The sequence below is a fragment of the Phoca vitulina genome, unplaced genomic scaffold (assembly GCF_004348235.1).
Source record: "Phoca vitulina isolate PV1807 unplaced genomic scaffold, GSC_HSeal_1.0 scaffold1, whole genome shotgun sequence".
NCBI classification, from domain to species: domain Eukaryota; kingdom Metazoa; phylum Chordata; class Mammalia; order Carnivora; family Phocidae; genus Phoca; species Phoca vitulina.
The window spans coordinates 6,900,284-6,927,735 of record NW_022589704.1 but is presented as its reverse complement, the minus strand read 5'-3'; the positions used below and the strand labels follow the sequence as shown (position 1 = coordinate 6,927,735).

The window sequence follows — 27,452 nt, the reverse complement described above, 5'->3', positions numbered from 1 at the left end:
GCTTGCCGAACTGTGAGGACGGACGTCCGCTGGACCCGACCCAGAGCAGTGTGGCCCGGAGACCTCAGACCTGAGCTGGGGACACGAGGGTGGTCAGGCTGTAGGTAGAACAGCTGCCGGAATTACGGTGGGTGCTGTCCTCTTTGAAACGTCCGAACGGGAGGAGCCCGGCGGGGGCTGGGCAGCCAGGGTGCAGGACCTGGGCCGCCGCGCTCCCTCCGGGCGACCACCCCCCGCCCCCTCCCAGCTCCAGTGCACGGGGCCCGCGGGCGACAGCCCCCCGTGGGCCTGAGAGCAGCTCTGCTTGTGGGCGCTTGAGGGGCCCGAGGGGAGTTTAGGCACCTGGAAGTGATGGTCCTGGCCATTACACTCTGCGGCGAGTGACACAGGGCACCCGTGGGAGTGGCTGCCCCCGCAGGGGTGCGGGGCGGGGGGGGGGGGGGGGGGGGGGGGTGGGGCAACCGCAGAGGGCCAGAAGCCTCTCTTCCTCTGTGTAGGGCTCTCCTTGCTTGCCAGCGCCTCGGGGGGGGAGTAAACACCCCCACAGTGAATCTGGGGTCTCTCGCTGACCGGGCTTTGCGCGGCGTGCGGCGGGGCCCAGACCGGGAGGAGCGGGGCGCGCAGGGCGGGGGCGTCCGCTCTGGTCCTTCAGGCCGAGTGCCTTCCGGAGAGACACGGGCATCTGCGGACCCGTGGTGTTTGATCATCCGGAAATTCTTGTGCTCCCCCCCTTTTTTTGCCAGAAAAATGTCTTAGTGGAAAGGTTTTTGGTAACGAACTACCCCGCCACTGCTTCCCTAGAAGGAACAGAAAGCCCGATCGCTTCCCACGTCTTCCGCTATAGCTTCCCCTCGAGCCTGAATTTATTTGAACCCAAACATACTTGTTATTTCTGAAGCAGCGCCGATACGGTATTTCTAAAGAATAAACGTTTATTTAGCATCTGAAGTGCACTTGGGGGGGGAAGCCAAGGAGAACATGCAACAGTTGGCGCAGAAACGGGGAGACCACGACCCGAAAAACGAAGGTGTAACCAACTCTTACGGCCCCCCGAGCCCCACCCCCTGCCCACAGCGCAGGAGCGCAGAGCCGCCCGCCCGGGGCTCCCGCGGGGCCCGTGGAGATGCGGCCTCCGGCGAGCACTTCCCGACTTGGCCTCCGTGAGACGAAGGGGCAGACCGAGGGGCTTCGGTCAGAGTAAAGGCCCCCCGGCCCCCGCGGCCCCATAACCCGGGGCGCCACCACGCGCACCTCGCCCGCCGGGGCACGGCCGTCGGGCCGGCTCGGAAGCCTCAGCTGGCCTGGGAGAGCGAAGAGCTCCCCCCCGGAGCCCTGCTTGCGGCCCGGCCGGAGTCTGAGGCCCTGAGCCCCCCGGCGCCGTCGGCCGGCCCGGGAACAGGTGCGGCCGTGCTTCGGGGGGGAACACCGTCCCGGTGTACGTCTTGTCTTCGGCGCGGAGGCGACTCAGGCCACGCCGGCTCGTCCGCCACCAGCGGGCCTCCAGGCACCGAGAGGGGCGGCGTGTGCAGGCGGCCAGAACGTCCCGGTCACGGCCACCAGCCGCAGCTGAGGGCGCGCCGAGCCGAGCGTCCCCTTCCTTCAGCCGGAAAGGCGGCGGGGGCTTCAGGGTCCGTTCTCACTCAGACCGCGGGGGCTGGCGCGCCGAGGGGCCGGAAACTGCCCGCCCGCCGGGCGCCGTCCGCTCGGGCCCCCAGGCCTCCCGAGAACAGGGTAAGGTAAGGCACGGAAGGTGCGACGTGGGGCTTCACGCGGCAGACGGGGCCGGGCCCAGCCTGTGCCATTTAATCCGTGCCCGCGGTTAATGCGAAACTAGCGAGTTTTCTTCTAGGAGCGGCGGCCGGGGTCGGGGTCAGCCCCCCGGATAACGTGCACTCGGCTGGCCTGAGGCGGGAAGGCCCCTGCTGGTGACGAAGGGCGGCACTCGGAGCCCGTGTCTGCAGGAGGCAGAGAACCGCCAGGCCCGCCCGCACGCCCCCCGCCCCCGCGCTATCTGAAACTCCCCACGTGGATGGAGAGAGAAGCTTCTGGGGCACGGGGCCGGCCGGGCGTCCTGGCACTGGAGAAGAGGTCACTGCTCTGCACACGAAGGGCTTCCTGGCTGTGGGAGACACAAGAGGGGGTCACCGACTCAGCCCTGGCCACCGCGGGCCTCACCTGGTCCAGGGCGTTGGAGGGACTCCCGTCAAGTTAGAACAGGCCACAGGGATGTGTTTGCAGCTGACAGGTATTTCCAGACTGTTCAGTCGCAAGACCTCAATTTACACCCTGCCCCCCGGCCACCCCAAGTCAGGAGTGGGTTCCTGCACCCTGTCCACACGGCGGGTCAGACTTGGGGTCCTTTCCGACCTGCTAGGTGAAAAGGTCTCACAGCAGAGCATACCTTCACCTCTTATTTTTTTGAGAGAGTGAGGGGGGGGAACAGAGGGAGAATCTCCAGCAAGCTGCCCGCTGAGCGCAGAGCCCGACGCGGGGCTCGATCCCACGACCCTGAGATCAGGACCTGAGCCAAAGCCAAGAGTCGGATGCTTAACCAACAGCCACCCAGGCGCCACGTACCTTTTGAATCAAAACAGAACGTACACACACACGCGCACACACACGAAACGTCCAGCCCCATGACTGGCTACGGCTGTGCTCGCCCGAGTGACCCTCCTTCCCCCTTGGCCCGCTCTTCCTCGGGCCCTTTCCTGTGGCCCCGCTGGACTGAGGCAGTGGAGGGGCGAGGAGGGGCGAGGAGGGGCGAGGTCCGGCAGGTGCGCACACCAGGGGCTACTGCAGTAACTCAGGGGAGACGACCCCCCCCCCCCCACCAGAAGCTGACTGAGGACTAAGATTTCAGGAGACTGGAGGCGGGGAGCAGGTAAGGAGGACAGGGGCACCCCTGGTGTGGCCTGCGGTGGGGGGGTACGTGGATACAGGGGTGAGAGCCAGGTCCAGGCACATGGAGTTCGAAGGACTGATAGAGGTGGAATGTTCTGGCAGATTCTGGCAGGTGGATGTGGCCCGCAGCCAGGGGAGAGGGCTGGGCTATGTGCCGAAGAGGAAGGAGGGAGTCCCCGCAGGCAGAGTGAGGAGGGAGCCGAAGGACGGGCCGTGGGCTGGGTGTGCCTGTGGAGGACCCCCGGCTGGACAGAGGGGGGCGGGCGGGCGGGCGGGCAGAGGAGGGAGCGGCTGGGGCACGAGTGATGGCGAGTGCTCATTCATTCAGGTGACGGACAGCGGAGGGCGCTGGGGTCCGAAGAAGACCCAGCAGGTGGTGAGGGGCTGGGAGGGCAGGAAGGAAGCTCCCGAGACTGGGGTCGGGGGGCTTCCTCACAGTGAGCGGTCACCCCGTGTCCTGTCTAGGTTCCCAGAAAGCCCGGTTAGGGGGTGACCGAATCCCCCCACGCTGCATTTCTTTCCAGGGCGTCTGGAAAGCAGCGCTCCGAGCGGCGATCAAGGGCGCCCCGGGGGCTTCCAGAAGCAGCTGCGTGCGTGAGAGCCGGGACAGTACCTTTTCTTTCCCAGGTCATCTGCGACTGTACTGAAATCTTCGTCATCCTCAACCAGGAGATTCTACATTTCAAAACAACGAATGAACAGTGTTTTCAGACATCCTTTCAGTCTACATTTAAGATACACGTAAAAAAGACCTCATCCTGAGGCTGTCCGAATTCACCTAAACAACCAACACCCATCAGCCCAGTGCCGGGAACCAGCTCAGCAGGGGGCACGAAGAGCCGGCACCGGAATGTTCTGCCAGCCCTCGGATCTCTGCCTCCGGCCACCAAGGCCACATGGAGAGCCGGCACGGGGCCACCCCCGGCGGAGCACTGTCACCGTGTCCACAGCTACCCCGTGAGCCTGGGCTGCTCACCCCCTGGCCTCCCCGGCCGTTGTCACCACGGGACTTTGCAAATGCAGGCCGCCCGCACGGTCTCCTGAGGGGCTCGCAGTCGGTCTCATACACGATGTCACTCCCCATCAACGCGGGCCGCCCCCAGGCCTGCCTCAGCCAGCGGCGCCCCCGGAAGGCCCCAGGCCGGCCGCCCCTGTGGGTTTAGGCTTCCTGGCTACTCATCACCTCCCCCGTGTGCCTCTGGGAGAGGCGACCGGCTCCCGCGGAGGCGCAGGAGGGTCTTGTGCGTCCACACGGGGCTCCCGGGGGGGACGTAACACCCGTGCGGACCTGTGTTCCAGTCAGAGGGGCGTGTGTTTGTAGTCCGGCGGCTGTGTGTGCCGTGCTTTCTAAAAAGCGTCGGACGCTACGAAGTAAGAACGCAGAGGCAACGGGACAGACACCCGGGGCCTCAGAGTGGCGCAGGCGTGGGGCCCGGGGGTCCAGCCGCGCCAGCACGTCACCTCCTCATCCCGAGACGGCCGCTCCTCCCAGCGTGGTCCTGGAGTCCGACGGAGCTGCGCGTACGGGTGCGCGTGGTGCTCCGACAGGACAGAAACGCTCAGGGAAGTTAGCTGTTAACAGTATTAAGCTCTGACCCTATTTGCTTCATTTTCCAAGGAAAACCCACAGGTTCAGCCGCTGGCTTTCTGCCATTCCGCAGGGGTGAGCACTCGTTCCCGTCCTCCCGTGGCCTTGACGACTGCCCGGGAGCGTGACCCTCCGTGACGCTCAGCACGTCACAGGCTTTAGGTCCGCGGTGAGGGACCCCGCTGTGACCACTTTCAACCCTCCGTCACGCGCTGTCCCCACGCTCTCACGGAGCTCAGCGCACTGGCTGTACCCGCCCCTCCCCGAGGGTCACTGTTCCTTCCAGCTGACGCCGTCACGGCCGGTGCTTCAGAGAAGCCCCCCGTCCCCCCCCGTCCCCCCCGGCTGAGCGCCCGGCCACGGAGCACCCTGGGTTTTACGGGCACGGGGACACCGGTGCCGGGCTGTCCGTACGGTCTCCTGCACAGAGGACGGCTTTATGCTTTCCTTGGAGAATCTCCTCTGTTTCTCTCTCAATGTTTATTTACTTTCTTTGGGGGCAGGAGGCTCACGCCACCCTGTTTAGCACAGTGAAGTGAGGGTGAAGGGGATGCTTACTCCTTGGGGTGAAAATATCGATCAGCAATTTAATCCTTAAATCAAGGATTAAACTTATTCTTAATATACAAATATCACTATGTGACAAAGTAGGCTTGCCCACGGCAGGCAAGGACGGCTCTGTCACCTTACGTAACAGACACCACACTAAAGACGGACAGCCAGAGAGCTCACCCAACAGGTGCAGAAAGAGCGGGAATTTTATATGGCAAGTGCTCACTCAGGATTGGGAAAAAAAAAAAAAAGAACTTAAGAGCAAACTAGGCAGGGAAGGCAATGTCTTACCCTGATGCAAGGACCTACCCCAAACCTACAGCAATGCACTTTGGGATAAAACTTCAAAAGCATTTTCACGCAAGTCCCACCCAAGATTAAGGTTTTGATCCTGGGGTTCTACTGGCCTCATGAAATGAGTGGTCTGGCTTTCCCTCTTGTTTTCCGTTCTCTGAAACAAGGTACGGAAGACAGGATTATCTGAGCCTTGAAGATTTGATACAACTTATCTGTAAAGTCACTGATCCTGGTGTTTTACTGAAGTGGTAAATTTGCTGTTAAATAACTTACCTTAATACCAATTGTGTCTCCGTCTTTCAAGTAATAAGGCGCCCCCTGCAAATTATCTTGCTTTTTCTTCTTTTTCCTCTTGGTAAGTTGCTGGTTCTATAGAAAAATCAAGCATCTTGAATAAAGAAAACTCACATTCTTACTAAGTTCCCTATGTGTAAAAAATGGCCCTTAACCCATTCGCTACGCCAGGAAGGCCCAGTGTCCCGGAGAAAGCCTGCAACTTTACCCAGCTCGATATCGGAAGCCACTCAAACTTTTCGGGGAAGTACTTGGCAATTTCAATTTTCTCCACGGGAAGAGAGCAGAAGTGGGCGACTCGCTGCCTCAGGGAGCCAGCCGTCCAGCCTCGGGCCGTGTCCCACACCAGGTCCACGCACGGGGCGTAGGCCCTCTCGCCGGGGAGGCGCATCTGCGTCCTCAGCACCATGTCCTGGGGGCTGCGCCGGGAAACAAACAGAGTAAGTTCGCAGTAACCATGGAGGAGCATGATGGGCGAAGGTTCCCCTCGACTCTTCTGGTTTTTAGAAGGACAGATTTGTCCCCAGACCCGCTAACCCTCTTCTCTACTTTGCTTTCCTTCTGCCCTGACCCGCAGCCGCGCCCCAGGAGAGGCTGCTTTCAGAACCAAAAGCTCCGTTAGCTGCGGTGGGCTGGCCAGGGAGAAGCAAGCGAGGGCTCAGTGCTGGAAGGGGGGGCCCGGCAGAAAGTCAGATGTATGGAGCCCATTTCAGGACAGGAGGCGCCGGCCGGAAGGTGGGGAGGGAGAAGGGAAAGCGTGTATGTGCGTCTAGGCTGCTGAGACCGTGTGCGATTTTACATGCTGGATTTCAGTTATATTTTGGTTACAGGGGTGCTTTTACCAAAAGAGAGGGTGACATCGATGGGAGAAAAGGAACCACTGGAGGAAACGGCCCCAGGGAGAGAGCAGGCCTGGCTGGGCGGGAGCGGCAGTCTCCCCAGGAGGGGAGAACGCTCCGGAGGCAGGGCAAGGACACGGAGCCGCTGGGGAGGGGGCCAAACAAGTGCCCTGCACGGTCTTCAAAGGGACACCGCTTACAAGAACGGGACGAAGGGTCAATGTCATTGTTTCAGAAAGCTCGCACAAATTCGACTTTTCTGAGACCCCTTTACAAAAAATGCAAATGGCTTATAAATGATAAGCTTTTGAGAAAAATGCCCGCTCTTGCTAGCAATCAAAGCACCGAAGCAAATGAGACAACATAACCATTTCCTCATTGATCAATTTAGCAAACAATTAAACAATGAAAATATTCAGTGTTGGTCTGAGGGTGAAGTGTACTCAGGAACACTGCTTGTGCGAACATAAACTGGAATAACTTACCTGGAAAGGAACTGAACAGTTTTAAGAAGTTTAAAATGTCCATACCAGTTTGATCCAGAAATCCCCCTCCAGGAAACAATTCCTGGTAATACAGTTTCCTGTGAGAACGCACTTTTATAAAAGCAGTGGGGTTAAGTGAAGGGTAGACGTGGCTGAAGGGGAGCTCCTGGTTCCTACACAGCAGCAGGAATGGCATTTCCGTCCCATCAGGTAGACGCAACCTTACTGTGTGGTGATGCTCACAGAAGGTCTTACACAAGATTTTCATATAATGAAAAAAGAAATAGGAAGGTTTGACTACGACACAGGTACTGGGGACAGAGCAGTGAGCGCAGACCTTACATCCCAGTAGTGGGAGACAAGTCACACACGGCTAGCTCCTACGTCAGGTGGTGTGACGATGAGAAGCAGGGTAAGGGGGCGGTGACAGGTGCTGACAACAGACTGTCTCGGGGCACAGACAAGGGCTGGGACGGAGCATCTTGCTTACTCTTTGAGATCATTATGGATTCAATATGCATTTGTGACTCACGGTTTTCATGGAAAGATGAGCTCCAACTTCCAGATGCCAGACGCACAAACGCATTTGTAGAACACAGTCTGGTTTAAGTTGCCGTGCGGCTCAGGCAGTGGGGACGAACCCTTTACTACCGAGCACACTGTTAAGTTTTTCAAGAAACTACCCACCATGATAAGACAAGGACACAGAAGTGGATGACTTACCCCAAATTTTCTTCTTTCTGAAGGAGCTCTAAGCAGATCTCAGTTTTCCTTCCCAGTCTGTATTCCCTGATAAAAGAAATGAAACAAAATAATACTGAGTGATATATTTAATTTTTTAGATTTTTTGGGAAAAATACCAAGCTTTCTTTTTTAAGTGGAACACTCAAAATCTGAGAGACTACTATGAACAAGTAGATGCTGACAAGCTGGGTGAAATGGATAGATCTTGGAACGCACTAAGTCATAAATAGAAAATCTGAACAGACTAATTACTAGTAAGGGAACCGAGTAAGTAATCAAATACCTCCCAACAAAGAGAAGTCCAGGACCAGATGGTTTCACTGGTGAATTCTAACAAACATTTCAAGAATTAATACCAATTCTTCCCAGCTCTTCCAGAAAACAGAAGCCATCACAAGGCCAGGGTTATCCTGATACCAAAACCAGACAAGGGTACTACAAGAAAAGTTACAGACCAATATCCCCGCTGAGTATAGATGGAAAAACACTCAATAAAATATTCGCAAACCAAATCCAACTCCTACATCACGATCAAGTAGGATTTATTCCAGGGACTCAAGGGTGGTTCAATGTCTGCAAGTCAATCACTGTGATACAGTAACAAAGTGAAGGATTAAAAAAAAAAATCAAATCATCATCTCAACAGATGAAGGAAAAGCATTTGACAAAATTCTACATCCTCTCATGACAACTACACTGAACAAACCAGGTAGAGAAGAAACCTAACTGGACACAATAAAGGCCAGACACCGGCAGCTAACCCACTGAGCGCTGCAAGTCTGCATGTCTGTCCCCACCGCAGGGAGAAGGCAGGGGTGCCCGCTCTCGCCACTCTTAACGCGCTACTGAAGTCCTACCCAGAGCAATTCGACAAGGAAAAGAAATAAAAGCCATCAAATTATAAAGGAAAAAGTAAAACTGCCTCTACTTACAGATGACATGATATTCCATGTAGAAAACCCTAAACACCAAAGAACTAAATAAATTCAGTGAAGTTGCAAGATACAAAATCAAGATACAAAAATCACTTAATATTTTATACACTAACAGTGAACTATGAGGAAGACAAATTAAGAAAACAGTCCTATTTACAAGCACATCAAAAAGAATAAAATATGCAGAAATAAATTTAACCCAGGAGGTGAAAGATCTACATGCTGTAAGACATTGATGAAAGAAACTGAAGACACAAAGAAATGGAAAGGTAGTCCATGTTCATGAATTGGAATATTATTAAAATGTCCACATCACCCAGAGTGATCTCCAGATTCAATGCGATCTTTATCAAAATTTCAATGGCATTTTTCACTGAAATAGGAAACCAATCCTATTGTATTGGTTTGTTTGGAACCACAAAAGATCCCAAAGAGCCAAAGCAATCTTGAGAAAGTAGAACAAAGCTGGAGGCATCACTCTTCTTGATTTCAGACCAGAGTATTCAACACAGTATGGTACTGGCGTAAAAGTAGACACAAAGATCAATGAAAAGAACAGAGAGCTCAAAAATAAACTCATGCACATATGGCCGATGAATTTACAACAAAGGAGCCAAGAGCACACAACGGGGAACAGACAGTCTCAGTCTCTTCAGTAGATGGTGCTGGAAAACTGGTCAGCCACATGGGACAGAAGGAAGCTGGACTGCTAGTTTACGCCATACCCAAAAATCAGCTCAAACGGATTAAAGACTAGACTGTAAGGCCCCAAACCATGAAACGCCTAGAAGAAAACACAGGAGGTAAGCTCCTTGAAACTGGCCCTGGCAATGATTTTTTGGAGTTGATACCAAACGGAAAGATAAGAAAAGGAAAAATAAGCAAGTGGGACCGCATCAAATTAAAAAGCTTTTGCACGGCAAAGGAAACCATCAACAAAATGAAAAAGCAACCTATGAGATGGGTGAAGAAATCTGCAAATCATGTGATAGAGGATTAATAAAGAACCCATGCAGCTCAAGAGCAAAAAAACCCCAAACAGTACCATTAAAAAGTGGGCAGAGGAACTGACACTTTTCCAAAGAAGATCTACAGATGGCCCCCAGGTACATGACCGTCACTCATCATCAAAGAAGTGCAAATCACAAGCACAGTGAGAGACCTCCTCCCCCTTGTCAGAATGGTTAGCACCAAAAAGACGAGATCAATGTTGGCAGGGACATGGAGGAAAGGGGAACCCTTGTGCACTGCTGGTAGGAATGTGAATTGGTGAAGCCAATTTTTTGGAGGCTCCTCAAAAATTTAAAAATAGAACTACCCATATGACCTAGCACTTCTGGGTTTGTATCCGAAGGAAATGAAAACAATTTCAAAAGAGCTATCTGCGCTCCCATGTTCATAGCAGCACTGTTCACAACAGCCAAGACATGGAAACAACCCAAGCGCCGTCCGTCGATGGATGGATGGATGGATGGTCAGGCAGGTGGGGGAGTATCATTCAGCCATGAGAAAGGGAGACATCCTGTCATTTGTGACAACATGGATGACCTTGAGGGCATTAGACTAATAGTGAAGTGTGACAGAGAAGGACCAATCCTGTATGGTCTCACATACATGTGCAATCTAAAAAGGCCAAACTCATGGAAACAGAGTACATGGCGGTTTCTAGGAGCTGTGAGGTGGGGGAAAGGAGATGCTGGTCAGAGAGGCCAGACTTCCAGTTACAAGAGAAGTAAGTAAGTTCAGAGCCTCTCATGTCCAGCATGGTGCTTACAGTTAACAACACCGTGTTACAGATTGGAAAGTTGTTCGGAGAGTAGATCTTGAATGTTCTTTTTTTTTTTTTAATTTTATTCTTTTTTTTTTTTTTTTTTAAGATTTTATTTATTTATTTGACAGAGAGAGACACAGTGAGAGCAGGATCACAAGCAGGGGGAGAGGGAGAGGGAGAAACAGGCTTCCCGCGGAGCAGGGAGCCCGATGCGGGGCTCGATCCCAGGACCCTGAGATCATGACCTGAGCCGAAGGCAGACGCTTAACGACTGAGCCACCCAGGCGCCCCAGATCTTGAATGTTCTTATGACAACAAAGGAACGGTAATTACGTGACGCTACCCAGGGGCTGGCTAGCACCACGGCGGCAATCATTTTAAACATACGCAGCGCTGTACGTCAATTATATCCCAATAAAGCTGAAAAACTCAACATTTCGTTCATGGTACCTGAAGCATAGTAAAAATACATGGAGCTACATTTATGCTTAATATGGAAAATGAAAGCCCCAGAGTGTGTGACTGGAAGAGTCATCCAGCCGACAGCAGGCCGCCCGACTCCCCCCCGCCGGACCCTCGCGGCGGAGGAAAGACGGCGCTTCCCGTGAGGAACCTACTTGAGCTGCTGCCGGTTGGTTCGTAAAAGCCTGCCGGGGCGCTGGCTCTCCACGGTCCAGGCTCTGAGGAAGGCTGGGGAGGGGATGACGAACTCCGAGGAGGAGGACAAGGTCATGGCCTAGAAAGGAAACAAGACATTTCTCCAATGGTTTAAGAAGCGCTCCGAACACACACACTGCTTTAGGAAGTCATGAAGCACTACACAGGGACGTCGGAGGGAGGAGTGCCTCGAGGAATGATAAACTCTACTAAAAAAACATCCCAGGGCTGTCTCTTAAATGAAATCCATCCAGTCACTTCTGTCTTCCTCTCTGGGGAAGCCAGCTTGAGGGATAAGTGGATTTCCCAATGAGCCAAAAGCTCCTTTTAAATCCTATTTCAGAAAGTGAAACTTAGAAATTAATTTCTGTGAGTATAACTCGCAAGAGCTCTAACGAAAAACGGGGGTTCACCCTCCACTTTCTTTAGTGCTAGTATAGTTCTTCAAAGTTGGCTCTGTCAGTGAAAGAACTTCCATTTGAAATGTTCCGGAATCTTCGGATGCGACTGCTGTGCCTACACTTCTGCACTCGGTGTGCAGGGCAGGTAGCTACTTATAGATTGAGGTTGTAATATATAAAATGGCCAATATTCATTTTTTATCTGAAAACAGCAATTTTGTATTTCTCAAGCCAATACAAAAAAAAATGTTTTTTTTATTGCCATTGTCTCATGGCAACCATTTGCTTCTTTCGAGGAAGGTTATTTCAAACGCTGTGCACACACAGGAAAATCCAATATCGACGGCTGATACTCGCGTTGTGCGCCCCGACGACAGTAAGATGCTTCTGAAGCATTCTGTGTCCTACGCAGCTCAGCCTTTCCATTTGGACCTAACACTCTCTCTCACTAGGAACGTGAATATGTAAGAAAAGGATACAGTATCTTGTCACACATCCTAGGACACATCTTTAAACTGAAAACATTTAACACATGGATCACAATGATACAAAAACAATGTAAATAAAGGGGTAAAGTGAATGCTTTACGGATGTGTCAATACATCATGTTTCCCGTAGAAATCAAAATGAACATAAGCTGCAAGTCACCGAGGAGGAATTCAAATGAAAGCACACAGCATGCCCGTCTGAGTGGGGACACATGACAGCCACAGGACGGGTGGCAGAAACAAGCACCAGGGCTGTGTGAGCCGAATGCGGGCGTGCCTGCCGGGTACTTACCACTGAACGTGGCACAGAACACATGCCCTATCAGAACAGACTGCAAGTGAGGGAAAAGGAAATAGAAGAAGGTATTATTAATATCTCACTGGAAGAAGCCGGGCCACCACTACCGTGCGCCACAGGAAGAAGCCTGACCTGGGACTTCAGCTCTGCCACGGTGGCATCTTCGGAGATCTCGAGGTCCCCCAAGTAGCGGAGGGAAACCTCCCCGTGCAGGTCACCAGGAGCGCCTACAGAGGACAGAGGCAGGTGTCAGAAAGGAGCGTGGACTGTATTTACTTCCTATTTCTGAAACACACACCGTGTTTTGGGTGTTACAGTTTTAGCACAGCCCCATTCAAGAAACGGGATCTATCCTGTTTGCCTCTCCAGTGCTTGGGATGGTGGCTGCCACACAGTAAATGGCCAATAAAGGTTTACGACTGAAAGAATCATTGACAGTAAGAAGGACTTTCTACATTTACTTTTAAAAGGTGAAAACAGGGCGCCTGGGTGGCTCAGTTGGTTAAGCGACTGCCTTCAGCTCAGGTCAGGATCCTGGAGTCCCGGGATCGAGTCCCGCATCGGGCTCCCTGCTCGGCAGGGAGTCTGCTTCTCCCTCTGACCCTCCCCCCTCTCATGCTCTCTCTCTCTCATTCTCTCTCTCAAATAAATAAATAAAATCTTTAAAAAAAAAAAAAGGTGAAAACAAAATGTTCTCTTATCTAAAATTCTAGATATAAAAACTGGTAACCAAATTTAAAATTCAGAATAACTTCACTCATTTTTGCTCTGTTGATTGCTAGGCACACTGCTAATACATAACTAAGAAATTAGATTAAGTAAATCAAGTGAAAAAGCTCTCTTCTTGAGTGGTTCTTCTGTCTTAAGGACACCATGAGCTGGCACCACCTGGAAGATACTTTTAGGAAACTCAGGAATGAAAGACTATTTCCCAGATGTTGTGATATAGAAGGACTATCAAAAAATGAACTGTTTACTTTCATGGAGAAAGACACTGCTTTTTAAGTTTATATGCAATTGTACATGTAATTATTATTCTACCACCAAAGTATTTTTAGAATTAGTGCCTGTCTAATGTAACCCAAACAAACAAAAAAACTTAATGCCAATTTCACAGGTAATTCAATACGAAGTATTTTATTGCTCTACACAGATAACCCTAGCTTGACAGTAAAGGGATAAAAATGTGACTCACTTATGTTAATTTCAGTACTGAGGTTTAAAAGGTAAAAAGAAATATTAAATGTATGTTACTTCAAGGCACTAAAAAGGCTAATTAAGTAAAACATAATAAACAGAAAAAAATATATAAAGTCAGTCCTACCATAAATATATTCTCTTTATTTAGTTAGGAAGGAAATTAATTTGTGTTTTTTTCCTTTCTTTTTTTTTTTTTTAAAGATTTTATTTATTTATTTGACAGAGCACAAGCAGGGGGAGCGGCAGGGAGAAGCATTCTATGGTTTTAATAGGTTTTGATTTTTCAACCTTACATTTAAGACACAGACTTCATCGGCCTCTCAGAGTAGAAGCAGCCATTCTATTCTTTATGACATGCCGACTGCTACAATTCTGTTCTCACCTTGGGTGGAAGCAGCCCTCCAGACCCCACCTGGAGAAGGGGTACCGGTCCTCTGGTCCGGATGACTCTTCCAGTGACCCGTGGGCCCCCAAGGCTGGTACCACCAGATGGGCACCTTCAGGAAACCCTGAAGAATGGAGCATTTCTAACTGTTGTGAGGTACACGGATTAACTGAATTTCTACTTTCACAGAGAGAGAAATATCTTGATAACAGCAAATGTTCCTGAATTTATTATTTCTCCTTTTAGATGTATTAACTGCCATGTACTATACCCGCTTATGGTTTTTACAATCAAAAATTTAAGGTCATAAAAATTAGTCTTTGGGATGACTGGGACTCAGGGTTCTTTGCTTAGAAGTATCTTTGTAAATATACTAGTTTGTAGTATCTTACTACAATCAATGAAAAGTCTAAACAAAATATCAAAACACCGGACAGAACAAACTGTACAAATAATTTCAGGCCTGGTCAGGGCACCAGCAGCACAGTGCTCCAGTCAGTGGCAGTTTTCACTCATTAAAGTTCCTACAGGAACTTTATAAAGAAGCAGGAACCTATTGCTCTAAGTTGGATTCCTGTACAGAAACTACATGAAATAAACCTGATCTACTAGCCCCCACACACAAAGCCATAAATGCACACTGTTTATGGTAGCAAAACCCACGAACCAACCTCAAGGTCCCTCTTTAGAAGACTAGTTACATTATGGGAGGCCAGGACTTCTGACAAAGTGGTTTCAGTTCTAGAACTTATCCTATAGATACATACATGCCAAATGGCATATATATATTTTTTGCAGTGTGATTTGTATCAACAAAAGACTGGAAACCACCTAAATCCTTGAAGAGACTGGCTGAAAAAATTATGGCGCCTCCATACAATGGAATATTCCACAGCACCCAATAGAATGAAATAGCTGTATGTGTACTAACACAACATGCATACGGAGATAAATATTAATGAGAAAGCGAGGTACATCGTAGGATGTCTAGCAAATAATCTTCTGTGTAAAAAAAAATATGTACGTATACAAACGTATATACGTGCTATGTACACACACATACACATGTGCACTGCAAGGTATGTACTTCTGGAAGGACGCAGTGGAAACTGGCTGCCTACAGAGGGAGGACACTGAGTGGCTGAAGGGCAGGGGGGATACTTACTTTTCCTGGCCCAGCTTTTTATACACTCCAAATTTCGTATTATGAATATTACCAATTAATAAGTCAATTTTAAATATCACATAATAAAATATAATTCTATGAATTGATGCAAAAGAATAAGGTAGGCCTGTGTGTGCGGATGTGGGGAGATCCTCAAGATATATGAAGTGAATAAAAACAAGTGTAAAACAACATACAGAATACGATCCCCTTTGTGTGAACTTTAAAAAGGATATGCACATATTTACATTCTGCATACAAACGCATAACTTTTCTTGGAAGGATTTACAAAGGAAAGTAAGTTAATTCTGACTCACTCTGGAGAGGAAAAAAAATGGGAAAAACTCTTTTCATTTTATAGCCTGCCATGTCTTTTGAATTTCCTAATCCTAAACCAATGGTTATCTAAGTGCTGGAATCGGGGGTCATTTTTTAAACTTTCATCTTTACATGTGTCCACCTTAAAAATAACCTAATAAATAATGGTCTTAAAAAGTGGTTATCCGCAGTGTTTATTTAAGAGCAGTGAAATGAGTGTTCTCGTATGCAGCTCACAGAGCTATCGGTTTGGTGTGGTTTTCTGGGAAAACAATGTGGGCAACACAGAGCTAGCATCTAGTCTTTAAAAAGTTCATACCTCTGACCTGTTAATTTTGACTTTGGAACAATCTTGAGGAGGATTTCTATTTAAGTATTATGCGTAAAAACAAAAGATTTAAAACAAGCTAAATTTCTCACTGGGGGTATGTGAATTAAACTGTGGTAAGTCACACCCTGGATACAATGACTGGTTTTGGATTCTGCAGTCAGGTTTAAAAATGAAATACGAAAAGCAGGAAATAAAACGGTATATACAATTGATTTTATAAGAAGGAAATCTATAAAGATGTAAAATATGGCAGCTGTCTGATCAGAGAACTCACCCCAAATCCTAGCACTACTCTCCATGCCTGGCTGTATTTCCCCACAAGGAGAATAGATCATCTTTGTCATCAGGAAGCACTAACTGTTATTTACAAAATGTCAATCAGAAACAAAACCTTACCGGAGGGGGAAGTTTTCCTTCAATTAAAAGCAAAGTATCTCCAGAGCATATCATAAGTTCTCTCAGGGTTGCGTCCTGGGGAAACAGAAATTCCTTTATGACTTCTGACAGGAAGAAACAAGACCCCTGGATCTTTTCTTTAAACCTCTATAACCCTTTCAAGAAAGAAACAATAAAGCAGGTATCGAGGAGACAGGAAATAAACTAAGACTACATAACACTATCTCATTCTGTATTAAGTTACAGGGTATGAACCGGAAGTATCATAAAGGCTGCAGAGAGGGAGATGGATGGGATGAGAAAAGTAGGACGGAGCCACAGAGGACGAAATATTAGTTAAGCCTGAAGGCTGGGTTGGAGATGGAAAGCTACAGGAAACGAGAAGGAATTCTGATGAAAAGAAGAGCAGGGTTAAGGTGAAGTCCAGAATAAGGGGAAGAGCTAAGAGACGAGACAGACCAGAGTACCAGCTGGAGAGTAACAAGACAGGAAGCTAGATCGGAGGGGTGGTCACAGATGGAAGGGCTGTGAACTAAAGGAATTTTTAGCTGCTTTTTAAAAAAGCCACTCAAGTTTTCTGAGAAGGGGTTTTTAAAGACCAGTCTGGCTGCTGCATGCACAATATACTGAAGTCGGGGAACACCGGACCTGGGGAAGCCACTTGGGTGTAATTTAGGTAGAGGCCAAAAAAAGAAAAGATGAAAAAAGCTGGGCCAGGGCGGCCAGCCGTGGGAAGGGCCAGGGAGGAGTGGAAAAGCCAAGAGCAAATATGAAGGACCACAGGTGAGCAGGGGAAGCGGCGCTGCAGCCTGAAAATACCAGGCCGGCGAACAGCATCATCTCTGCAAAGAGGAGCCCGTTTTGAGGATAGTAAGTTTGCTTTTAGGTGAATTGTTTGATTCCAATTTGGGAATTAGAAGAGAAGAAAATGCAGAAACCACACGACTAGACACACTCTCTGACCTCCAAACCTTATGTCTTGGGGATTGTCTGAGGTCTGCGTCTTACTCTGGGCAGTCAGCTTCCCGACCGAGCCTCAGAGGCGCCTCTCGGCGCGGACTCACTGGGCCCCAGACAGCAGAGCGGTTGCGGGGGAAGGCCCAGTCCTCCTGCCTAGATCAGCCTTCTGCTGACGCTCAATGCCACCAGCTGTTACTGGACGGCAGGCACAACAGGACTCGGGGGAGCGCGGCCGACCGCAAGTACCTAAGCTTGCTTTCTCCCTGAGCTTCATCTTGGGACCACTCCTAAGCCCCCGGGTTTGGACCGGCAGGTGTGACGCTATCTGGATCAGTAATAAGATGGTTAACCAGAGTCCAACTATCCTGTGATCATACTGTTCCTAAGGCTACCCGGAGAGTTTGGCTGGATCTAGAGATGCAGTTTTGATCTGAGCCTAAGTGACTGGCTGGTAAGATGAATTCTGCCATCATTAACTTACAGAGAAACGGAGATGAAAATATTCAGGTTTCAAAATTCAGAGTGTATCTTCACATTGTTTCCAAATGTCTTTTGTTCTCTGAAGTTCTCTGCCTTCTCATGAGCAACTACTGTTTCTAGGGACATACTCTTCTTAAGTCAAAAGAGGACTTAACAGAGACATGAGAAACGTTCCCATTAGGCTAAGACTTTCCCTCTGATTTTAGCAAAGACCTACCAGGTACGGACTTTTGTATCCTAAAAAAAATTAAAGTTTTCTCTAGAATTTATTCACCAGTGGGGTGAGGGTGAGTATCCTGGATGAAACACAAACACAGTCATTTCTAAGAGCAAAATGTGTAACAATAATCTTACTTCTTCACATAAAGGCTCTCCAGCTTCGTAACACCAATTCATTTTTCGTAAATGCCACGTGTCTCCTGTGAAAGAATCAAAATCAGGATAAAAGAAATTAAGAATATATTTTTAAGAGTTTGTCAGTAATGACCCTTCTGGATGAACGAATATCAAATGGCATTTGAGCAAGTAACTATTAACTAATTTTTAAAGTAAATTCTCTCTTCCAGGCATGAAAAAAATTAGGTGGTTCCTCCAGTTTGGTTAATTTCCTCTCTATTCCACCAAGATCTGCTACTTGCAAACAGGTTAACACCTGCTACTATTACACAACGTCTACATTATACCTTTATCATTTACACGTGCACACACATCACACAGAATACAGGTATCTGTATGTCTAGGCACAGAATCTCTTCTAAAATCATTATGAAGTTGTTTTATTTCATGGTCTTGGTTGAAAGTAGAGGCTAATATCTCTTAGCAACTGATAATGTGCACAACCAAACTGTTCCTATCCACTTATCAGTTAATCTAACAAAAATAGTGTTTTTGAAATAGCATTTTAATGAAGTTGGTATAAATGAACATTTATGAACGTTAAACAGTCTTTAATTAGACTTCTCTCAATATGCTTGCTATACTGATGAAATGGGAAAGAAATTTTTTGAAGCGGCGACAGAAGCTGAATAGAGCAAAAGTTGGAAATCCTGGTTATTGGAAAAAAAAAAAAAAAGCAATGTCTTATAAACAGCCACCCCACCCGCCAAGAGAAGCTACAGCCAAAGGAGTAAACACAGATCTAACACTGATCCCGCACAGGCCACACAGATCTTAAATCCTTACCATACTGTTCTTTGCAGGCCCTCTCTTACCATTAGTTCTAGTTTTAAATACAGTAAGAACTGTATTAATATTTAACTTAATCTAAGTGTTTTTTTAAAGACTTTATTCATCTGAGAGAGAGAAAGCACAAGCAGGGGGAGAGGCAGAGGGAGAAGGAGAAGCAGGCTCCCGGCTGAGCAGGCAGCCTGACATGGGGCTCAATCCAAGGACCCTGAGATCACGACCTGAGCCGAAGGCAGACGCTTTAACCGACTGAGCCACCCAGGTGCCCCTGTAAGTGTGTTTAAAAAACAAAACAAAACCCCACCAATAAGTTAAAGGCGAACACCGTTCCTTCTTCGCAGCATAACGTGGAAGGAAGAACGTGGGTCCTGAAAGCAGAGAGGCTTAGCTACTCGCTGTACAACTCTGGGTAAACCCTTAACCATTCTCAGCGTCTGTCTTGTCATCTGCGGGCTGGGGATGGGTGCTGGTCCCCGCACGGAGGCTGCTGGCTCCTAGAAGGGTGCCTGGTGTGCAAGGCCTGCCACCTCCCTTCCGGTAGCGGCGCCTCAGGCTTCAGCTCAGCGTGGTCTGCTGACAGCCAACGCTCTAAGGGGAGCGGCGGGACACCCCTGGGAGCCCTCCCGCATGATTCCCCCCCGGGGAGCTACTTCAAATACAGCCTGGATTTTTCCTATTACATTCCCTAATGTACACCACAGAAATACTGGCACAAAACACAATGCACTGAAATTCTGAATCAATGAAGTTAAAAAGAAAAAAATCAGCGAAGGGCCTGGGTAATTCCAGAGGGCAGAAATCCTAGCTGCGTCTCCTCGGAGCCTGTGCTGGAGCCTGTCTAGGTTCTCCGTACTCGCAGCAGCTGACGCATAGCGAGCTTTCTGTTCGCTCGCACACAGGAACCAGCAGAATGCACCGTGTGTGCGCACACAAACCTGAAGGGCTGTCACCAGGCCCTTACTATAAAGACATAACTTACAACTTATTAGGACAGAGATAAGTGACATCGTCATGGTGCGGAACTTACCCGGTAGGCCAGACTTCTCCAGCATGAGCTTCAAACACTGTTCAAAAAAAAAAAAAGAAAAACCACGTTCATTAATTCTCTGTTTCTGAGGTACAGTATTGGGAGAGATGCCCCTTTTAGACCCTGGGCCTATCTGTCTTATTATAATTCCTGAAGGGATAAGGATGTACACAGTTAAGATGATTTGAGGAAGCTCGGCTTCCTAAGAGCTAAAAGGGCCAACCCGGGAGGGGGACGAAGCTGCGGCTCACCCACACCCAGGTCCGCAGCACAGCCTTCTGCTCACGGGGACCAACACTGCGGTTTGGACCGGACAGGACTGATGAGGCTGGTTTCATAGATACACATTAACCTCTGAGTCCTACAAAAGGAGATTAGCCTTTACACAGCACCCAAGAGATACAACTGGCCGTCTATGAACTCGGAGAGACCCGTGCGGCGGTGATCCCACGGCAGAAAGCAACAAGCGACACACGACTAACAGAAGTTTCAATAACAATAGTAAAAATCAGAAACTCCCAACTTCCTTGGGGGGAAAACCTACTCTTTTGCCTACCTATAAATCTACGGCAAGAGTAAATAAAACTTGAATTATACTACACTAGCACAGAAGGAAGCAAGTAATAAGGAAGATTACTACTGTACTGCTTGGAGTAAGAAAAAGAGCAAAGGATCAAAATACCCACAAACAGAGGAACACTTAAATAAACTATGAGAGGTCTTAAAAGATAAAATGGATTTATATGTACCAGTCTTTTTTTTTTTTAGAATTTATTTATTTATTTGACAGAGGGAGACACAGCGAGAGAGAGAACACAAGCAGGGGGTGTGGGAGAGGGAGAAGCAGGCTTCCCGCCGAGCAGGGAGCCCGATGCGGGGCTCGATCCCAGGACCCCGGGATCATGACCTGAGCCGAAGGCAGACGCTTAACGACTGAGCCACCCAGGAGCCCCTATAGTCTTAAAAGACCTCTATAAATTTGAAGTGAAACAAAGTTCTAGTACACATGCAGCGTGATCCCATTTATGATTTAAAAGAAAGCATACGAACAAGTCCAGCTCATTTGTCCCCGAGCCGGTATGAGTGCACCAAAGGTCTGGAAGGACACACGCTCGCTGGTGTGGTCAGATCTCACCATCCCGAGACCATGTAGACGTCTGGCTGAGGGGCTAGGGTAGGCTGGGGATCAAGAAGGATTTTTAGCTATAACCCACCCCACTGGAGTTTAAAGAATAAGTCCATGATTACTTGTATGATTAAGAACAGAAAAGACTTCAAAATATACCTATAGGTTGTTTAGAAAAGGACAGCAATGAGAGAACAATCCAGTAAAACACAGGGAATGGGAGCAAGGCTGCAGCCGAGGACAGCTTCCGTTACTTAAGAAAACGACCAGGTGGGCATTCACCTCAGCTGTGCGCTGGGGAGGACCAGAGCATGGAGGCCGATGTGGCTCAGCAGAGCAAGCGCTTGGGGCCTCTGGCTGGGACCCCGAGAGACAGGGGGAAGCACATGAGGGCTGTCAGGACAGGAAGGGAAGGGACCACTCAACGTCTCTGTAAGAACAGACCCTGGGGAAATGCCAGGCTGGAAAGAAAAAGATCCGTCAGGAAGCTGCTGGAATAATCCAGAGGAGAGGTGACCAAGGTGTGGCAGTGGAGGGAATGAGATGTGAACCGTGATGGGAGATTTCCTGAAAACCTGGATGTGAAACAGAAAAGAATCGAGGATGACTCCCTGGTGTTCTGGCCCGAGCGAGCAGAGAAATGGAGCTGCCACCATCGGCTGACGAGGGAAACGTGAGGTGCGTGCGAGACAGGACGGGGGTCACACAGCAGGGGGAGGGCTATCAGACAACCAAGTAGCAGCTGGTCACATAAGCACAGAGCGCAGGGCCGAGGTCCAGTCTAAGGGAGACAGAAGAGCGCAAACTGTGGAGGGCTGGGCCTGTGACGTGGGGGGACCGTGAGGAGCTGTGGTCTTCCTGAGCCAAGTGACAGAAGCGTTTCAAGGCCCAGAGAGGCATCGATCGCGTCAGAGGACAACGGAGAACGGCTCACGGGACCCAGCCATGTGGAGGGGAGTGAGTCTGCCCACAGTGGGCTCGAGAGCAGACAGACAGACACTTTGCTCCTCTGAAACGTTCTGCGGCCTCCTGTCTTTGACATGAAAAGCACCAAAAAGTTAAAAGCTAAATGAAAACCTAGGAAAATATTTACAGCAGGTAACAAAAAGTAGAAAAAAAAAAAATTTAAAAAGTGTTTTGTTGTGGACAATTTCAAACACATGCAGAGAGAGTGGTAAACGTGAGCTGTTGGTACCCACCACCCAACCTCCGTGACTGCCGTGGCCCGTCTTGTGTGCCACACTCCCACCCATTTCCTGTCCCGCCCCCTGCCCCCAGGTGCTTTGAGACAAGAATGTCAACTATCATATCATTTATTAATATTTAGCACTCATCTCTAAAAGATAAACATTCTTTTAAAAAACATAAGCCTGAAACAATTACGACATCTGAAAAAACTTAAGAATTCCTTAATAACAAATACCCAGTTGGTGTTCATATTCCCCTACCTTTTTAAGTAATCTCTGTGCCTGACATGGAGCTCGAACTCACAGCCCCAAGATCAAGAGTCACACGTTCCACCGACTGAGTCAGCCAGTTGCCCCCAGCCCCCATTTCCCTTAGTCTCTCTTACACTGTAACTAAGGTTTTCCTGGTTTGTATCAAGAGCCAAATAAAAGTGCACACACTGCACCTGCCCTCTTGTCTCCTGAGTCCCTTCGGGACTGTGCAGACGGTCGCCCTGGGCTGCGGTAACATGTCCCCTCTGTCCCCCTGTACTTCTTAGAAAGTGACCCTCAGACCCAGGAGCTCAGGTCCACTTCGTTTTGTTTTATTTTGGCAAGAAGAGCATGGGTATCATTTTGAACTACTGTAATGTGTGCGTGTTACTCTTTTTGGATTGTGAGCAGTCTTTCAGGATCACTGTTTAGACACATTAATTCATTAGGAGTTAAAATAACCGCAATAGTTTAAAATTCTTTCATCTTATTTACTAGCTGAGATATGTCTATCAAAACACCTTCTCATCATCTGTCTGGTTACCCCGCAGCACAGCTTCCAAAAGGAACACGGATAAACGCTTGGCCCTTCTCCTTATGGTTCCCCAGCACCCACTCTGCGTAACCAGTGAAGATGGTCTTTTTAGGATCACTTAGGAACTCGTGGATTTTAAGTATGCATAGTCATCAGTTTATTATTATTCCCACGAAGGCTCAAACTGTCTCATGTGTGACTAGCAGGAGCCTCTTCAAGCTGGCTCCTGAGTTTCTCCGCAGATCCCAGCAATCTTTGCTAGCGTTACTGCTTCTGTCAGGGTAAGATGTTCCAGGCTCACCTGACATGTCCCTGACCTAGATACAGACCCAGCCGCTACTCCAAGAAGCCCTGATTCCTTCCAGTAGGAAGTGGTATTTAGCAACCACAATCTGGGTGCTGGGGTGCTTGCTCCCACCAGGTTGGTCACTGTGTCTAAGCTGTTTCAGGGGGAAGAGCTAGAAAACATTTTAAAAAACAAACATCAAGTTCATTCTGACTCTTCTGATTCAAATTCAGGAGTACAGGCTCTACTCAACTATCCCAATGCTATGTGTCTCTCCATTTTCCAAGACTGAAAGTCCTAGTTCTCCATGATGCCACCATAATTATTACCCCATACATACACACACACACATTCACGCCCGGGGGTGTGATTACGTATGTGTATCCCTAAAAACACCAGTAGGAAATATGCCAAAATGTTAATATTAGTGGGATAAAGGATAATGAGGGGTTTTAATTTTTTCTTTTACTCCATTTCTGTGTAGCCCAAATTTCTATAATAAACAAGTATTACTGATAATCAGAAAAAAAAAGATGATAATCTTATTTTAAAAATTTGGGCTGTTCACCAATTTTCAAGTTCCCAAAACTACTCATTTAGTGAATGCACAGAATTCTCTAAAGTATATTATGTGAACCCTAGCCTCAGGACCTCAAAATCCGAACACGGGTTACCATGGCTCCCCATACCAAATGCCCACAGACCTCTCCCCACACCAGAAAAAGTAAAATTACTTACATCTCTCACAGATATTGTTTCTTCTACTATGATCTCCATCTCTGTACCAGGCTGAACATCACTCCCCACAGTGAAAAACAGGAACAGCTAAGATCAATGAATGCAATTTAATCTAAATTTTAAAATTCTATAAATGTATTACCTGCTTCCAAAAAAAAAAAAAGCTAATGGTCCATGAAATTTTAATAAAAATCTTATCATATAAAAATAAAGATGCTGGGTAATTTAATGTTGTAATTTAAACAATAATCTCGACGATCCAGAAACGTTAAGATGCTTCACACGTGTTTCCACTCCCACAGGTGTTAGATCATTGTTTCTCTCTCCCAGATATTATTTATCCCACCATGATCTTCATTTCTTTCTTGGTCACTCCTCAAAGGGATCGGCCACACGCTGTAAGCATTAACTGGGTTTTCTCTGTCATTTGGCTGTGATCTTATTTTCTGTCCAGGGAATCTGATCACCTGTCAGTTCAGCTCCTTACGGCCCTCCCTTTCCTTTCGAACTCCATCTCACCTGTCACGTTTCCCTCCTCCCAGCTTGTCATACATTCCTACGTGGCCAAGTTCAGGGGAAGAACAAATTAAAGAGGCGGCAGCTGGGAAACTAAAGAAGTGCATCCGGGAACCACAGGGATCCTGACAGGAGTCCAGCTCCCGCGAAACAGAGTCTTATCGGTAAGAACCCTGTGAATTTTGGACTGTAATGAAACTTTACTGAACACGTAGGGCTTCTGGCAGACCTAATACTTTATACAGAAAACGAGGACCGATTCAAAACAAAGCTGCTATGAGACAATTGTATTACTGCAGAGAGTAATTCAGTCCCAAATCCATATGCTCTATTTCATTACATGTAAGATGCCGCTGGTTGTCCCTCACCACTTCCTGTGCCACTAAGGGGGAGAAACAGTGCAGCTGCTGCACTCAGAGGTCACTGACTGTAACATGGGTCCTAACCCTGCAGATGGCGAAATGTGGGGAAAAGGGGTGCTGCTTAGAATTTCTGAAACAGGGTGGTTCAAACAGGTGGCCAACTTTAAAAGTCCCCCTTAACCACAAAATTCTCACAGAAAAAGAACCTTATGAATATGCTCTGACATTGATATTTTTGATTTTTTTTTTTTAAAGATTTTATTTATTTGACAGAGAGAGCACAAGCAGAGGGAGAGAGAGGGAGAAGCAGGCTCCCTGCTGAGCAAGGAGCCCGATGTGGGACTTGATCCCAGGACCCTGGGATCATGACCCGGGCCGAAGCCAGCTGCTTAACCGACTGAGCCACCCAGGCGTCCTTTTTTTTTTTTTAAGATTTTATTTATTGATATTTTTGATTTAAACACAAAGAACTAGATGGTTCTTTGTATGCCTAACATACAAGGTATCGTTTAAGAAAGAAAAAACTTCTAAGAAAAATGATTACTGGGTGCAGTAGTTAAGGTAAGAATCACAAAATTAAGAACTTCTGATTCTGGGAAGCTTGATCTCGTTCTGTCAGGTAGACCCCACGTTACCTGAGAGGAAGTTGGCGCTTTTCCAGGACACAGTCCCAGTGAACTCCCCATCTTCAGTTCTGCTTCCTTCAAAGTGTAACTGTCTGGCACTACAAAGAATGTGGAGAACAGGATGAATGTTATTAATTCCTACCTCTCTGGGCAAAATAATATACTGAAATCAGCCTTCCTTTGAAAATCAAGAATGTCAAGAAAGAAAAAATATGAGATGTACTCCATGCAAAAGGATGACCTACATTACAGTTATGTTTGATTTTCAATTTCCACACTCTAGGATCTATCTTCCTATCTGTACAACAATGCTAAGAAATAAGAGGCAGCTATGAATGTTTTAGATTCATACTTAATAAGAATCAAAGAGCCATTGTTTACTTGGATTAAAAGCTAGCTATTCCGAATTGATTCATGAACGATGGACCAGCCTCTTCCACATTCAAAGCTGCTGTGGTGACCATCAGTTAAATTAAGTCTAATGACAGGATGCAGAGGTGAGAACAAAGTCTATTCTACAACTCTTATCACAGTAACATGAGCAATACAAACACTTTGACAATGAATCTAGAAAAGATACAACTCGATCAAAATAATTGCCTAAAATGAGGATCAGCTCATCAGAAAGATAGGTGTTTTCCTTTAGAAAACAGAAGTGTTTGAATTTCTGGTTATGATTTTCTGTAATACGTGAAGACAGCACTGAGACAATAATATGTCTAATAAATTAGTTTCTAAAAGGTAATTTAAGGATATTAGGTACTGGAAGCCACCATTTAAATAAGAAAGATTGATGGTGTGAGCGTGTGTCCGTATTTGAAGGCTACCACAAAGATTTACCTGGACAAAGCAGCTTCCCATTTCTATCAATAGATCTCAAACAGCTGTTCTCAGCTACAAATAAAAAGAAGCTGGTTAGTGCACCAAAAAAAACTAGAGATGCTCTACTGTTGCAATTAGCAGAAAGCTACAATAAGCTACAAAACAAAAAACCCCCAACAATCAAAAAAAAAAAAACCCCAAGTACAAGCAGTCTTCAGTTCGCACAGGGCCACAAGAAGGCCTGCCATGCCGAAACCACGCGAGGCCAGCTCAGTCACCGTGAGGACACTGCAGCTGTCCTGGGACCTCTCAACACTGTTGTTACAACAGTTAAATCTCCGTTACACATGTACAGTCAAATTTAAGAAATAGCAAAATTAGTATTTACACTGCAAGTTAAAACACTAGAAACATTTGAGAATTTTTTTTTTTTTGTAAAAAACATCAAGTCTAGTTTACACAGGGCTCGCTTCTTGCCGTAGAGCTTACAATACCGAGTGAGGATCTTTTCTATCCCTGAGTGAACCGTCATCCTCTAAGTTTGCTCTGCTTCCCAAATTTCCTGTTTTGTGCTTTCAACCTCATGAAGGGTCTGCAGGAGGCTCCTTGAACATGAGGGTTTTGTCCAGCATCACCTCCTCAGGGATATCGTCGTCCTGTCACAACCACTTTCGTGTCCCCTGGCTGCATATCTAGTCTCCGGAGAGACAGCAGTGCCAACATTCCCCCGGCCAGCTATTTCTTCTAGGCCTCTGTAGACCTTCCCAGCTGCACCTTCACCTCTGCGAAGCGAGTCGCTTAGCCATGAGTGCAAGATGTCACGTGGCCTTACGGTGGGAGAAAGGGGACAACAGGCCACACCCTTGGCTGTGGTGCAGTGAATACCAGACACTCCAGAGGGAGGTAATCGGTCACCGATCCTGATGCACATCTGCTATTTACGTAGCGACCTGTGGAATGAAGAGCTAGTAGCAAAGTTTGCACTTCATGCAATTACTCCGTTCACGTGCAGCGTAGCAGACATTGGAACCATGCTGTTGGGCGGCTGACGTTATGTAATGAGCCATGGTAACTGAAATTCGTGCAGACTGCCTCTATGTAAAATTTGTTAGGTGATTTTTATGCTTATTAAATGGATTAGGGCCAGTGGGCCCTATTTTTGCAGGTGTGAAGATTCTGGCTTTGTGGGAAGGAGCACTCCAGGTTTTGAGTCCAAACGGAATCCTTACAAAGCCGGATAGGAGTGGGGGCCTGGGAGGAGGGGTAAGGCCTCCCGGGAGGACAAGGATGACGGGGGCCTTCTGA

The 27,452-nt window shown here is 47.8% G+C and overlaps 1 protein-coding gene across 16 annotated transcripts in view; it reads right to left on the bottom strand.

The window, feature by feature from the left end:
* Positions 1-943: 943 nt before the first annotated feature.
* Positions 944-27,452, bottom strand: part of USP40 (ubiquitin specific peptidase 40) — a 77,691-nt gene continuing 51,182 nt past the window's right edge. For 12 of the 16 annotated variants that reach the window (XM_032395365.1, XM_032395867.1, XM_032395948.1 and 9 more), the window contains 14 exons: positions 26,166-26,219; positions 25,335-25,423; positions 23,822-23,908; positions 19,698-19,734; positions 17,840-17,904; positions 16,046-16,120; positions 13,833-13,959; positions 12,383-12,477; positions 11,024-11,142; positions 7,680-7,745; positions 5,841-6,051; positions 5,612-5,707; positions 3,515-3,576; positions 944-2,119 (listed from right to left, as the gene is read on the bottom strand). In XM_032395365.1, coding sequence (XP_032251256.1) covers positions 2,008-2,119; positions 3,515-3,576; positions 5,612-5,707; positions 5,841-6,051; positions 7,680-7,745; positions 11,024-11,142; positions 12,383-12,477; positions 13,833-13,959; positions 16,046-16,120; positions 17,840-17,904; positions 19,698-19,734; positions 23,822-23,908; positions 25,335-25,423; positions 26,166-26,219 — 1,295 coding nt within the window. In that variant the 3' untranslated portion in view covers positions 944-2,007. The other 4 variants (XR_004298306.1, XM_032395476.1, XM_032396211.1 and 1 more) reach the window with 4 other exon arrangements.